This window comes from Camelus dromedarius, chromosome 9, assembly GCF_036321535.1.
Source record: "Camelus dromedarius isolate mCamDro1 chromosome 9, mCamDro1.pat, whole genome shotgun sequence".
In the NCBI taxonomy this organism is placed as follows: domain Eukaryota; kingdom Metazoa; phylum Chordata; class Mammalia; order Artiodactyla; family Camelidae; genus Camelus; species Camelus dromedarius.
The window spans coordinates 69,522,865-69,535,919 of record NC_087444.1 but is presented as its reverse complement, the minus strand read 5'-3'; the positions used below and the strand labels follow the sequence as shown (position 1 = coordinate 69,535,919).

Genomic DNA, 13,055 nt, shown 5'->3' with positions numbered 1-13,055 from the left:
CCATCCACATCAGCCTCACCGGAAGTGAGGCCCAGGACCGCTCCCCTCCCCCCCATCTCCACATCTGCTACTGATGTCAGCAGCCAGGGTGGGCGGGGGCCGTGTTTTTCAGCTCCCGCCTAGCCTCGAGGGAGGGGTGGACCCTCCCCATCCCCACCCCTTACTCACAATGATGGACACTGTCACACTCACGCTAGGCCCTGCCCTGGGCCAGACCAGGGTCTAGAAAGGAACTTTTATTGCAAAACGGGGATCTTCGGAGTCACAAAGACGTCAGACCTGGCCTCTTCCCTGACCCAGGGAGTTGGAGTCTGGTCCCTTCCACGAGGTCTAACTGGGACTTTGACACAGAGTAGGGGCAGTGCGTCAGTGTGTGTTGAGGGGGACTGGGGAGCAGGGGAGGTTTTTCAAGTTATATAAGCTGGAGTGTGTGTGTGTGTGTGTGTGTGTGTGTGTGTGTTCCTCTGTTCTGAGGGTCCATGTGTGTCCAAGTTTGCTTAGTCCACAGGCTTGTATGCACAACTGCACATTGGGGGTGTGTTTGTATTTGGGAGCATCTGGGGATCAGGGTGCTTGGAAAGGGGTGTCCCTGAGGGCTGAAGGTGCACAGGAGACCATGGCTGTGTCCCTGTGGGAGTAGCTTGTCTCAGTGGGCAGGCCAGTGTCACACTTGGGTTGACTGTGTGGTTCACTGGTTGGGGGCATGTAGCTGGAGAAAGCCTTGTACAAGGACACTGGTACCATGACCTGAGGGCCGCAGATAAAGAGGGTCTCTGTGAGGTGACATGAGCCAGCATGGGACATGTTCTCTGCACCAGGCTCCCAGAGATGGCAACACTGGGAAGTCTGAGGAGTGAAGAGGGCACACGGGCCGAGAACACTGGCGGCTGAACTTGAATGTGTAGGTTGTGAGTCCAGGGGGGTCGTGTGGTATTTGAGTTGGTGGGTTATCTGGGCATGTGGCTGTGATTCCTGATGGACTAAATGTATGTCTGTAGAAAGCTGTGTGGCCACATTGCCTCACGGCCCGCGTGGTTGGGATCTGGGTGTGTGGTTCCAAGTCTCAACAGCTGTGTGGGCCGAGGACCCCGTGGATGTGGAGGCTGAATATACGTGTGACTGACTCTAGAAAACAGCTCCAGGTGCATGAATGTGGCTGCCTGTGGTGTAGACGTGCGGCTCTGGAGTCCCAGCCATATCCATGCCCACTGTTGAGGCTGCCTGCCCCCTCCCAAGGTGCCCTCCTTCATCCAGTCCACACGGCGGGTCAGATGGAGGTCAGTGGGGCCGAAATTGCATCTGGAAGGCTTGGGGGATGTTGAAAAGGCCGCTGACGGCTGGCTGGAGGCTCAGGGCACCCGGTGGGCAGGGGCTCTCCAGCGAGAAGGCCTGCAGGACGGCGGTGAACAGGAGGAAGATCTCGGCCCGAGCCAGGCCCTCCCCAAGGCAGACGCGCTTACCTGCGAGGAAGAGAGAGCTGGAGCTGGGCCTGGGGGAGGACCTGGGGGAGGACCAGCGGGAGGGCAGGGGCGGCCCAGCAGATACCTAAGGAGAAGGGCAGAAACGACTCCTGCTTCTTGAACTTCCCTTCCGCGTCCAGGAATCGGCCGGGGTTGAACTCCTCCGGCTGCTGGAAGACCTTGGGGTCATGCAGGATGGAGCCAAGGAGAGGGAGGACCTCTGTGCCCTGGGGGGAAATCATAATAAAACTATAAATATCCCTCACAACCCAGGCCTTCCGCTCAGAGTCGGAGCACATGAGTCTGGTGTGTTGGGGAAATCAGTTCACAAAATACAGGGGTTGGGAGGAGGGTATAGCTCAGTGGTAGAGCGCATGCTTAGCATGCATGAGGTTCTGGGTTCAATCCCCAGTAACTCTTTTAAGAATAAACAAACAAATTAACCAACAAACCTAATTACCAGCCCCCCAAAAAAATAAAGAAAAAAAAAACACAGTGGCATCTGAGTGATTATGGGTCAGAGACTTTATTAAGCCTTATATCTAACTCACCTCCTTTGTAATAGGTACATGTGTTCTACTTACATACACACACAAACACACACACACACACAAACTCGCTAAATCTTTCTAACAAGCCTAGGAAACAGTTACTAATATGGTCCCCATTTTATTTATTTATTTATTTTTTTTTAAAGATTTCTTTCTTTTCTTTTTTTCTGATCCCCATTTTTAAGGATGGGAAGAGGCCCAGAGAACTTCAGCAACTTGCCCTAAGGCAACACTTGGACACGACAGAGTTTGTTATTTTTACACAGTGTTTTAAACTTTGGGGGTACGCTGGGATTCAGCTGTGGTTGTCCTAAGCAGCTTGGCTCAGAGTCCAGCTTTCTGCCACTATGGTATTCCAGAGGCGAAGTGTGGGTGGGTGATGGCTGTCCACGAAGGCTTCCCCTGCCCAGGTTTGGGGACAGTGGCAGCCCCTTCAGCTGAGATCAGTTATGGTATTCCCAGGACTGTGGTGCACGGTCAAGGTGGGGAGTATGAGGAGACGAAGAGGGACCTCCTTTGCTAGGGACTCTGGTTAATGGGGCTCTGAGTTGGGAAGGTGAGTGAGGCTTCAGGAAAAGGTCGTGTAACTGCCATTAAAATAAGAGAAAGGCAGAGAGCAGTGGTTAAAGCACAGGCTCTGGGTTCAAATCCTGCCCCTGCCACTTGTAGGCTGGCTGGGGTTGGCAAGTCTTCTAACATTTTAGGGACTCAGTTTCCTCATCTGTACAATGGGTGTGATAATGGTAGAGGGTGGCTCTGAAGATTGAATAAGGTAATACATGTAGAGCATTTAGACTAATACCTGGCACAGAGCAGGTCCTCAACCACTAATGCCTGTTATTACTGTTGTCATTAGCAGTAGTTGTTGCACTTGCTATAGTCATTGCTTTAGCAATCGTTGCTTCGGGGGTGTACAGAGGAGCCCCACTCCCTGTACAAAGAGCTCAGCTGGTGTTTTACAAGCATTTTTTCACAGATTCCTTATAATCTCCAGTTGATGCTATTACTGCTCCCAGTTTAGAATAGGAGTAGATGGAGGTTCAGAGGGTGAAGTGATTTGCCCAAGGTCTCAACCTGAAAACAGCAGGGCTGGATTCTAACTGCTATGGGTTGGATTCTACAACCAAGCTCAAGGAGGGAGCAGCTGGTGGGGAAGGCGCCTCAGGTTTCCAGGGAGACATCGTCCCCTGGTGGTGATGGCTCTGAATTGCTCTCGAATCAAGGGACAGGAACTGAGTGAGAGAGGGTGGGGCTGATTCTGTGTGTTTACAGCAGGGACTGAGGGTGAGGGCCTCTGTTAGCCCTCAGATTGTTCCCTGCCTGTCACCTTATTTGATTGTCCTAACCACTTTGGGAGGAGGAAGAATTAGGATACCCATCTGAAACATGGGGAAACCAAGGCTGGGAAAGTCAAAAGGCAAGAGAAAGCAACACAGAGAGAGAGATGCAGAGACAGACGGGGACATAGAGAAAGAAAGGGAGATGAGAAGAAAAGAGGGAGATATCAGCCAGGGAGGAGAGAGAAAGAGGAGGAAGATGTAGAAACAGCGAGAGAAAGAGAGACAGACCAAGATCTGGAAAAAGTCAGAGACACAGATAGCAGCAGACTCAGGCTCGAGGCAGAGACAGCTGCTGGGCAGGGCTGACCCGCATACCCACCTGGGGCAGGGTGTACCCCCGGAAGCGGGTGGTCTTGGTGAGGGCTCGGGGCATGCTCATGGGTACCAGTGCCAGCAGCCTCTGTGCCTCGTGCAGAACCGCATCCGTGTAGGGGAGGCGGGCTCGGTCTGCCAGACAGGGCGCCCGGCCGGCCCCCAGCTCCCTAGTCAGCTCCTCCTGCACCCGCTCTGCACTCAAGAGGAGGGGGGTGGGAGGTCAGGGGTGGGGCGGGGCACTGTGATCCTCTGCTTGGACGGTCTTCTGGAGCAGCCAGTGTGCTGGGCATCCCATCTGTCCTCTCATTCCCCACAGCAGTCCTGCGAGGTGGGTACCACTGTATAGCCCCATCTCCCAAATGAGGACCCTGGAGCCCAGTGAGCTGAAACCACAGCTGACTCCATTCCACCAAGGCCACCAGGCCCCAGGCCCCATCTTCCATCTTCCAGGTCAGCCCACCCCACCATCTTGACAGCACTTAAGGCAGCTGCCTGACCCTGAACCGCTGGAGTCCCCTGGGGCACATTCCCAGCCCTGCCTCACCCCACATCCTCCGTCACCATCACAGCTTCAGGTCTTGCCTGTCCCCTGATAACTCCACTTTGTTTTTTTTCTCCAGCCCTGACCCAGGTGTCTTGTGGCCTCCCCCTGGTGGCCCCAGGCCCCTCACATTCAGATTGTCCCAAAGCGGCCTCAGCATCTCCCCTGAAACAGCTCCTCATCCCTTCTGGCCTCACCTCAGGGTGGCTTCCCAGTCCCCCAGTCCTCTGGTCAGAGCCCTTGGCCTGTCCCTGGATGACCCCCTCCCTTATTTTTCTCCACCACCTGCCTACGTGGCTCCCTCTCCCCTCCCCACAGCTTGGCCCAGCGCTGTCTTCCCCCACCCCAGTCCTTACCCTGAGCTCCTGGCATCCTCTTTCACACCTTACAACCTACCTCTTCATGGTAGACTAAAGGGTTTTTCTAAAATGCTAATTTGACCCTGTCCTTCCCCTGCTCAACAACATTCCATGGCTCCCCATTGCTCAGGATTAGGGACACAAGTTACCACCAAGACAGCAAGTCTGGAGATGTCTCCTGCCTCATTTCTCATTTCACTACTCACACTGCAACCAGCAGTCCCCAAACAACTGGCTCCCCAGACACCCTGGGTGCCAGACCCATTGTCGCCTCCAGGCTCTGGCTCAGGAGGACTCTCCTGATGGTTCTTCCTCTGAGCCCTGCCTCCTGTTCCCAGGGCCTGGCTGGTGGCAAAGGCTCCTACCTTGGACCTCAGGGTATTTCAGCAGGAGCAGGAAGGTGTAGCGGATTGTGGTGCTGACTGTCACTGTCCCAGCAAACAGCAGATTAATGACCGTCATCAGCAAGTTCTTGTCAGTGAATTCTGTGTTTGGGTCTTGCTTCTCCTGGGAGAAACCAGGCAGAGGGGCTTAGAGAACATGGGCTGCGGGGAGTCGAGGCCCAGCACAGCCAGGTTGGGGGTGCAGCATAGCAAGTTAAAGCTTTGTTAGGAGTTTAAACAAATGTTTGGGAAAGTTGGAAAGTGGGCTTTTGATATAAGTTCTCTCTGGCTGAAATATTTTAAAAAGGCAAGAGAGTGGCTGCTATTAAAAACAAACACCGATAGAAAATAAGAAGTGTTGGTGAGGATGTGGAGAAACTGGAACTCCTGTCACCAGGGGGACATATAAATGGTGCAGCTGTTACAGCAAATGGTACAGCGGCTCCTCAAAAGCTTAACATAGAATTGCCATATGACCTAGCAATTCCACTTCTGGGGATTTATCCAAAAGAACGGAAAGTGGTGGGGGAGGGTAGAGCTCAGTGGTAGAGCCTGTGCTCAGCATGCATGAGGTCATGGGTTCAATCCCCAGTACCTCCATTAAAATAAATAAGTTAAATAAAAACCTAATGACCCCCCCCCTCAGAAAAGTAGGGTCTTGAAGGACATTTGTACATCCATGTTCAAAGTAGCATTATTCACAATAGCCAAAGAGTAGAAGCAACCCAAGTGTCCACTGATGGATGAACGGATAAAGAAAATGTGACATAGCCGTACGATGGAATATGAGGCAGCCTTAAAAAGGAAGGAAGTCCTGTCACACGCTACAACATGAATGAACCTTGAGGACATTAAGTGAGATAAACCTCAGTAGGACAAATACTGTGTGATTCCACTTACAGGAGGTTCCTAGAGTCATCAAATTCATAGAGACACAAAATAGAAGGGTGGTTGCCGGGGGCTGGCAGAAGGAAAGGTGGGAGTTTCTTTAACAGGTATAGAATTTCAATTTTGCAAGTTGAAAAGCATTCTGGAGAGCAAAGGTGGTGATGCAAATGTCATGAACACTACTGAGCTGTACACTTAAAAGTGGCCAAGATGGGAAGTGTTATGTGTATTTTACTACAATTACGTTCTTTTTTAAATTAAAAAAATGAAAGGGGGGGTATAGCTCAGTGGTAGAGTGCATGCCTAGCATACATGAGGTCCTGGGTTCAATCCCTAGTACCTCCATTAAAAAAATAAATAAATAGGAGGGGAGGGTAGAGCTCAGTGGTAGAGCGCCTGTTCAACACGCACAAGGGCCTGGGTTCAATTCCCAGTACCTCCTCTAAAAATAAATAAATAAACCAAATACCTCCCACACTAAAATTTTTTTTAAAGAAATAAAGAAACCTAATTACCTCCCCCACAAAAAAGAAATACAAATTAAAAAAATGAAAGGGAAAATAAACAGGGCCACAGAGTTAAGAAAATTGCTCTCTCCACCAAGAGGGTGGCTGCATTTATTCAAGGATGTGGCCCTGAATATCTCCCATCATTGCAAAATCTGTACAATTCAAAACTAGGTATTTCCACAGGGGTCATCTTAATTCTAATTTTCTCACAAGTTGATTGTTCTCACCTAATTAATAAATTGAACTTTATTAGTATAATTTGAGATTGAAGGGTTTCATAAGCAAATGATTGTAATTCACAGGAAATGTCCTGTGTGGGAGGCGAGAGGTAGGGATGGGGAGAAGGGCTGGTGGGGATTGCTGGTGGCAGGTCACTGGGCAGGGGGCCTGAGCTGGGCCTGAGATTGGAGGGGAGAGGAGGGGGAGAGATGCAAGAGACTCAAACACACCTGAGGTGAGTGTGGGGTGGGGGGAGGCGGAGAACAATGTACCAGAAAGAAGAGCTATGCACACCCAGGCAGAGACACAGATCCACAGGGACACGTGCAGAGAAGGATGGAGGCTGACAGTATGTCCCGGCTACACCTGGCTGGGGACCAGCCAGGCCGCCAGTGCCATTCAGGAGGACCCCCCAACCCACAAATGCCCCCACCTTTGCCATCTTCAGCAGGAAGGCATCCACAACATCACGTGCGGGGCTCGAGGTGTCCAGGCTTCCCTGGTGCCGCTGCACCTGCTGGACGGCAAAGGCAGCCAGGGTGCCCAAGTGGCCAAGGAGCTGTGTGTGGGGGCCTGGCAGGCGCGGCAGGAGCCAGGAGAACATCTCGTATGTCTGTGGGGAGAAAGACAGCTGTTTTCACGGGGACCTGACTTGGCACCAGGGTGGAGGGGCAGGCGGACTGAGCGCTCTGGGGTTACCTGGAAGAGGTGGACACAAGCCTTTGGGGAAAGTGGCTGGAGAGGGGTCCCACCCACTTACCTGACCCCACGGGGAGCTGACCCCCATGGTGGTGCCGCCAGCTGCCCGGACCATGGCCTGGAATTCCTCACTGTCGTAGGGGAAGCGGAGGCCGAAGACAAGGGAGCAGATGATGTTGGCGGTGGCCTGGGCCAGCAGCAAGGAGGGGTCAAATGGCCGTCCTGGGGAGGAGGAGCAAGGAGGAGGGCTGGATGGAGTTGGGCAGAGGGGAGCTGACCTGGAGGCGGATTGGATATGGAGTGGGGACCAGACACGACTGGAAAGAGACAAGCACAGAGAGTGAGACAGAGACAGATAGACAGGGAGAGACCAAGAGACACAGATAAGGAAGGGGTTGTGGGACAACAGATAGTCAGGAAAAGAGAGAGCCACAGGGAAAGAGAGACAGGGAGAGAGACGGACAGACTTGCAGGAGAGAAAAACAGAAAAACAGAAAGAAAAGAGGCAGAAAGAGTGATATGACAGTCCCAGGGACACAGAGACAGCAGGACAGAGATGGAAGGTGGAGAAGGAGAGAGAGGGAGGTGACCAGAGTCCCCAGCCCAGCCCCAGAGGGAAGGCCATCTCTACACTCAGGCCACCGGCCCCGCTGACCTTTTGTCCCCTGGAACGACTCCACCAGATGCTGGGCCTCCGCCTGGATCAGCTCCTCGCCTTCTGGCTTCCCCATGCCCAGCTCCCGCAGAGCCAGCGTGGTGAATTTCCTCAGCTGCCTCCATCGCTCTCCATTGGAGAACAAAACCCCTGCACAGAAGGCTAGGCTCAAGGAGGGACCGGCCCCTCTCCCAGGACAGTAGCAGCCCTTCCTCCCAGTGAGGTGCCCTGTCCTGAGTCCATACCAGCCTAGCCCAGGGATGAGGACTCCGGAGATGCTCAATAAATGCCTACCCTTGGGTCACAGGGTGACCTTCTCCTGAGAGGCTGGTAACTGGAATTATCCAGGCTCCTTGAGCCTTCTATGATTAAGCAGGGTGAGTGAAGATTTCTTCCTTCCTTCCGTTTATCCATATATATATATATTTTATGGAACGCTTCATGAATTTGCATGTCATCCTTGTACAAGGGTCATGCTAATCTTCTCTGTATCATTCTAATTTTAGTATATGTGCTGCCGAAGCGAGCACTATCTATCCATATTTTTATTCCTCTATTCACCCACCCATTCATTTATCCTTCCTTCTTCCTCTTTCCTTTACTCCCTCCCTCCCTCCCTCTCTTCTCTCCAACCATCTATCCATTCATCCCTCCACCCCAGCATTTATGGAGTACTGTTGGGTCCCATGTCCCACGTCGTTAGGAGGTTGAACAGGGAGGGAGGAGGGTGGAATCGCACCGTTTCCCTCCTTTATCCAAGAGACTTGCTCTGGATGGACACTTCCCTGCTCTGAGCTGTTCCTATTTGTAGAATGCCAGCCCATAATGGCCTCCTAGACGCCTCCTCCTGGGTATCCCGTCTACCCACCCCTCCATTTTGTCCCAAACTGGACCCAGCATCTCTCCTCCTTGTCTCAGCCACTGACCAGCCCCCTGGCCAGAGCCCTGCATTCCTCTCCTGACCACCTCCCCTCCCCACTCCATGGCCCCAGTCCTGGTCCAGCCCAGTCCCCTGCCTGGACTTCCACTCCGCAACCAGAAGATCTTTTTAACTCCGACCATATCCCTTCCCAGGAAAACCCAAAGTCCAAACGTGCTGGCTTGACTCAGGTCCCATGTAATCAGGCTCTGCAGACCACTCCAGCTTTGTTACTCATCTCACTACAGTCGCACTGGTCTTCTCTCACGTCCTCAAGGATGCCAGGATGTCCCCTCTAGGCCTTTGCCCTTGCTGTTCCCTCTGCCAGGATCATTCATCTCTTCGTCCTCACTGAACTAACTCTACTCAACCTTCGGGTCTCAGCTCAAATGTCACCTCCTCTGGGAAGCCTTCCCTGATTCCCCCCATTCCTCTCACACCCCAACTCCCTCTGCTCCCTGGGCCAGGAAAGGGCCCCATGTGTCCTGCTCTCAAGGCTGTCCCTCTCATTTTAGAATTCTATTCTCTTCCCTCATGTCTTATGGCAAAGCCCCACTCTCTCACAGTAAGACAGGTCACCACAGCTGTCTTGGTCACTACCGTGTCCCCAGTCCCAAGGCAGGCGTAATGAAAAGTTGTCAGTTGATGAATGAATGCGTCTTCTCTCACCTCCATGCTGGTCCCTCTGCCTGGAACACCCTTCCCAGTCCCCCTGTGAGTCTCAGCTCAGACACCCCGTCTCTCAGGAAGACTTCCTGGATGTCCTCCACTGAAGAGGCTGGGCCGGGCGCCTCCTCCAATTCCCACCGTCTCAGGGCTTCCCCCAGGCCGGCCCTGACCTTTCTGGGCTTGTCACTGTCTGTCTCCCCACTGGTGACGGGTCTGTCTCCCCACTGGCGACGGGTCTGTCTCCCCACTGGCTTGTGTGCTCTGGGGGAGCAGGACTGAGGTGGTTTAGTCACTGCTGTGTCCCCGCACTCTGGCCTCCTGCTTTCAGTCTTAACACAGAGAATAGTTTACACATTTTGAGTGTTTGCCTACTCATTCTCAGTGCTTCAGATGTCTTCCCTCTTCCTCCCGGCCCTGGGGGGACTTTGCCTGGAGCAGTAATAAGACTATTACAACCGCGTATTCTTACCTCGTGCAATCCTTACTACAGTCCTATGTAACAGGCACTGTTATCACCCCATTTTACAGATGAGGAGGGGGAGGGTAGAGCTAAAGTGATAGAGCTCATGCTTAGCATGCAGGAGGTCCTGGGTTCAATCCCCCGTACCTCCTCTAAAAATAAATAAATAAACCTAATTACCTACCCTCCACAAAAACAGAACAAAACAAACACTAACTATAGATGAGGAAACAGAGATCCGGAGACACTGAATCATGCATGGAAGGTTGCAGAACAGTAAGAGCTGGCAGGATCTGAGTGCAAGCCCCAGAAGCCTCCAGGCTGCTTATGACTCACCATGGCCATCAAAGGTCCCATCCAGCGTCGCCACTATCCCTCGCCCGCTGAACTCCTCGGCCTGACCTCCCAAGGCCTCTTGCACAGCCTCGCGCCCAACCAGGACCACCACACGCCGCCAGGGTCCCAGGTACACAGTGAAAACTGGTCCGTACTTCTTACCCAGCTGGGGGCAGGGAGAGAGAGGGGGGCAGGTGCTGTGGGGGGAGGCTACTGCCTCTTAAAGTCTATGTGTCTCCATCGTGCCCCTTGTCGCTGGATGAGCCACCTAAGAGGAAACCCTCCTGCTCTGCCCTAAACCGAAATAGTGAAATAGTCCCGTTGGGGGGCTTAGTTCTCTTTTTTTCTGTACCAGGCTCCCAGGTGCCCTCCCCATAGAGTCCTCCTTCCCCAAACTCTCACCCAACACACTCTCTGGGTCCCATCCCCTTACCCCCTGTAGAGCCCCAATTTATGACTCTGGGGCAACCCAGAACCTACCCCTATGCCCACAGCTCAGACATTCAGCAGTAAAAATGGGCAGCTATATCTTTGGTCTCCCCCAATCCCTCAGCTCCCTCCCCTCAGAACTAGCCACCCTTTTCAATCACCGCTAAACCCTCAAATTCTGGAGCAGATAACCATGGAGCACTGGAACCATCTCTCCCCAAGAACACCACCCTCCTTGCCATGTCCTGGAAGACCCCAGACTCTTTTTGAATGGGGATCCTCTGGCCTCTTCCCAATCCCCCAGAGGGTTGGGACTGTCTCAGCCTTCTTGCTCTCCTTCCTTTCCTCTGTTGCAGAACTTCCAGCTCCCTCCTACCCCCCTCTTCCCCATTCCCATCTGTCTCTGCAGATAGATTCCTAGAACCCTCCAGCCTCTGCCTCCCCCTCCTCTGGGGGTCCCACCCCCTTTTCTTCTCTGCCCACTCCTCTGGATAGCTCACTTATATCTCCCCAGGACCTCTGCTCGGGACCAGCCACCACCATCACACTATCAGTTTCTCTTCTACTTGAGGACACCTATTTCTCTCAGTTTTTGTTCCCTCCCTGCTGCCTCCATTCCACCTTCCCAGGATTCTGGGGGCCTCTCTAACTTCAGGCTCCTGTCACTCTGGGTCCTGCTCTCCACTCCGGATCCCTCTCCAGGATTCTGTGGGCAGGATTCTGCCCCTCCTGGCCCTGGCCCCGCACTCCAGGATCCTCTCTTCCCAGGATCCCCTGACCCTTTTCAGCCCTGGACCCTTGCTCCCTCCCCACCCCAGGGCATCCATAGCCCCATCCGGGACCCTTCACCTGCCCGCCTCTTCTAGGACATACACGACGGCCGCTTTGCGCTGGCACTACGGTTTCTCTCCCAGGGGTGCGTCCCTTCCCTCTCTGGGCCTTCGACCCCCGCATCTAGCCAGGGCGTGCGGGCGGCCCCTCACCTGCAAAAGCCCCAGGTACAGCGCTCCAGGCCGGAGCTGCAGGAGGTTCCCCAGCAGCGGCAGCGGCGTGGGCCCCGGGGGCAGGTGGCCTCGGCGCCGGGTCCCGGGCAGCGCCAGCGTCAGCACCAGGAGCAGCAGCAGCAGCAGCAGCAGCACCCAGGTGCCCGCCGCCTCCATCTCCGCGGGCTGACTGCTTCTCTTCGCTCCCAGACGCTCCACGCGGCTGGGCCTGTGGGGGGCGGGAGCCGGGAGGCTCCCTCCCCGACGAAATCTGGTGGAGGGAGGCGGGGCAGCGAGCCTCTCCCCCTGCCTGCGGGGCTGGGTTCTCTCCCCGCCGCCGGGTATCTTTCTCCCAGATCGCAGATGCCGCCGGGTGTCGGGGACACACCCTTGAACGGTTTTCTCCCCGGTCACCCAGGTTCGAGGGGGCGGAGACAGGTCTTGGACCCCAGGTGGTGCGCGGGCCGATCAGGGGAACCTGGAAGCCAGAGACTTTGGCCTCCTTCTGGAGGCCACACCCCGTACCAGCTCCTACCTCCCTCCGCCCTGTAATCGGAGTGTGCATTCGCATGTGCCTGCGTGTACGGTGTCTTTGAGCCAACCTCCTCCAGCATCTTTTATCTTCACCACGGACTGGGAGGAGGAACGTGACTTTTAACAATAAAGGATCCGAAATTCAGAGAGGTAAACTGACTAGCCTTAGGCCACACAGCTAATAAAGGGGCAAAGCTGGGATTTGAATTCCGGCCCCGCTGAACGATTGATTCAATCATAATTCACTTAGCAGTATAGTATGGTGGTTAGAAACCGGAGGTCTGAAGCCAGACTACTTGAGTTCACAGCCTAGCTTCTCTGCCTCTGTTAACTCTTCTGTAAAATGGGGATGTGTTTCAGGATTAAGTAAGTAGGTGTGTGTGTACACAACTTTAAACAGGGCCAGGTGCTTGTATAACAAGTGTTAAATATGTACTGGCTAAGATTCTTTCAACTAATTGTTACTGAAGTTTAACTGTAAAGAAGACTTTGCTCTAGACCTGGGAATGCCGCTATAAGTAACAGAGAGGACCCTGTCCTCCCGGAATGCTTATCCCCATGCAGATGAAGTTGTAAAGTAAGATAATTTCAGGAAGTTCCAAAAGTCTGGGCAGATGACAGTGACCGTGTCAGATCCATGTTGCATCCTGAGCATCTAGAGCAGTGTCTGGCACACAGAAGATGCTCAATAAATATTGAGGTGGGTGGGGGCATATAGCTCAGTGGTAGAGTGCATGCCTAGCACGCACAAGGTCCCGGGTTCAGTCCCCAGTACTGCTACTAAAAAACCCCCAAAACCTCATTAC

At 53.6% G+C, this 13,055-nt stretch overlaps 1 protein-coding gene and 1 non-coding gene across 2 annotated transcripts; both read right to left on the bottom strand.

Moving 5' to 3' along the window:
- Positions 1-216: 216 nt before the first annotated feature.
- LOC105093399 (cytochrome P450 2S1) lies at positions 217-12,110 on the bottom strand. The gene is made up of 9 exons (XM_031458746.2): positions 11,716-12,110; positions 10,304-10,469; positions 7,920-8,069; positions 7,326-7,486; positions 6,999-7,178; positions 4,932-5,073; positions 3,671-3,858; positions 1,546-1,687; positions 217-1,460 (listed from the first exon to the last, which is right to left on the bottom strand). Exons 1-9 carry the CDS (start codon positions 11,890-11,892, stop codon positions 1,279-1,281), a joined length of 1,488 nt encoding a protein of 495 aa, XP_031314606.2. The 5' UTR covers positions 11,893-12,110; the 3' UTR covers positions 217-1,278.
- On the bottom strand, positions 8,343-8,449 carry LOC116155047 (U6 spliceosomal RNA). Its single transcript, XR_004139077.1, has one exon. It is a non-coding gene; the product is annotated as a U6 spliceosomal RNA (small nuclear RNA).
- Positions 12,111-13,055: the final 945 nt, after the last annotated feature.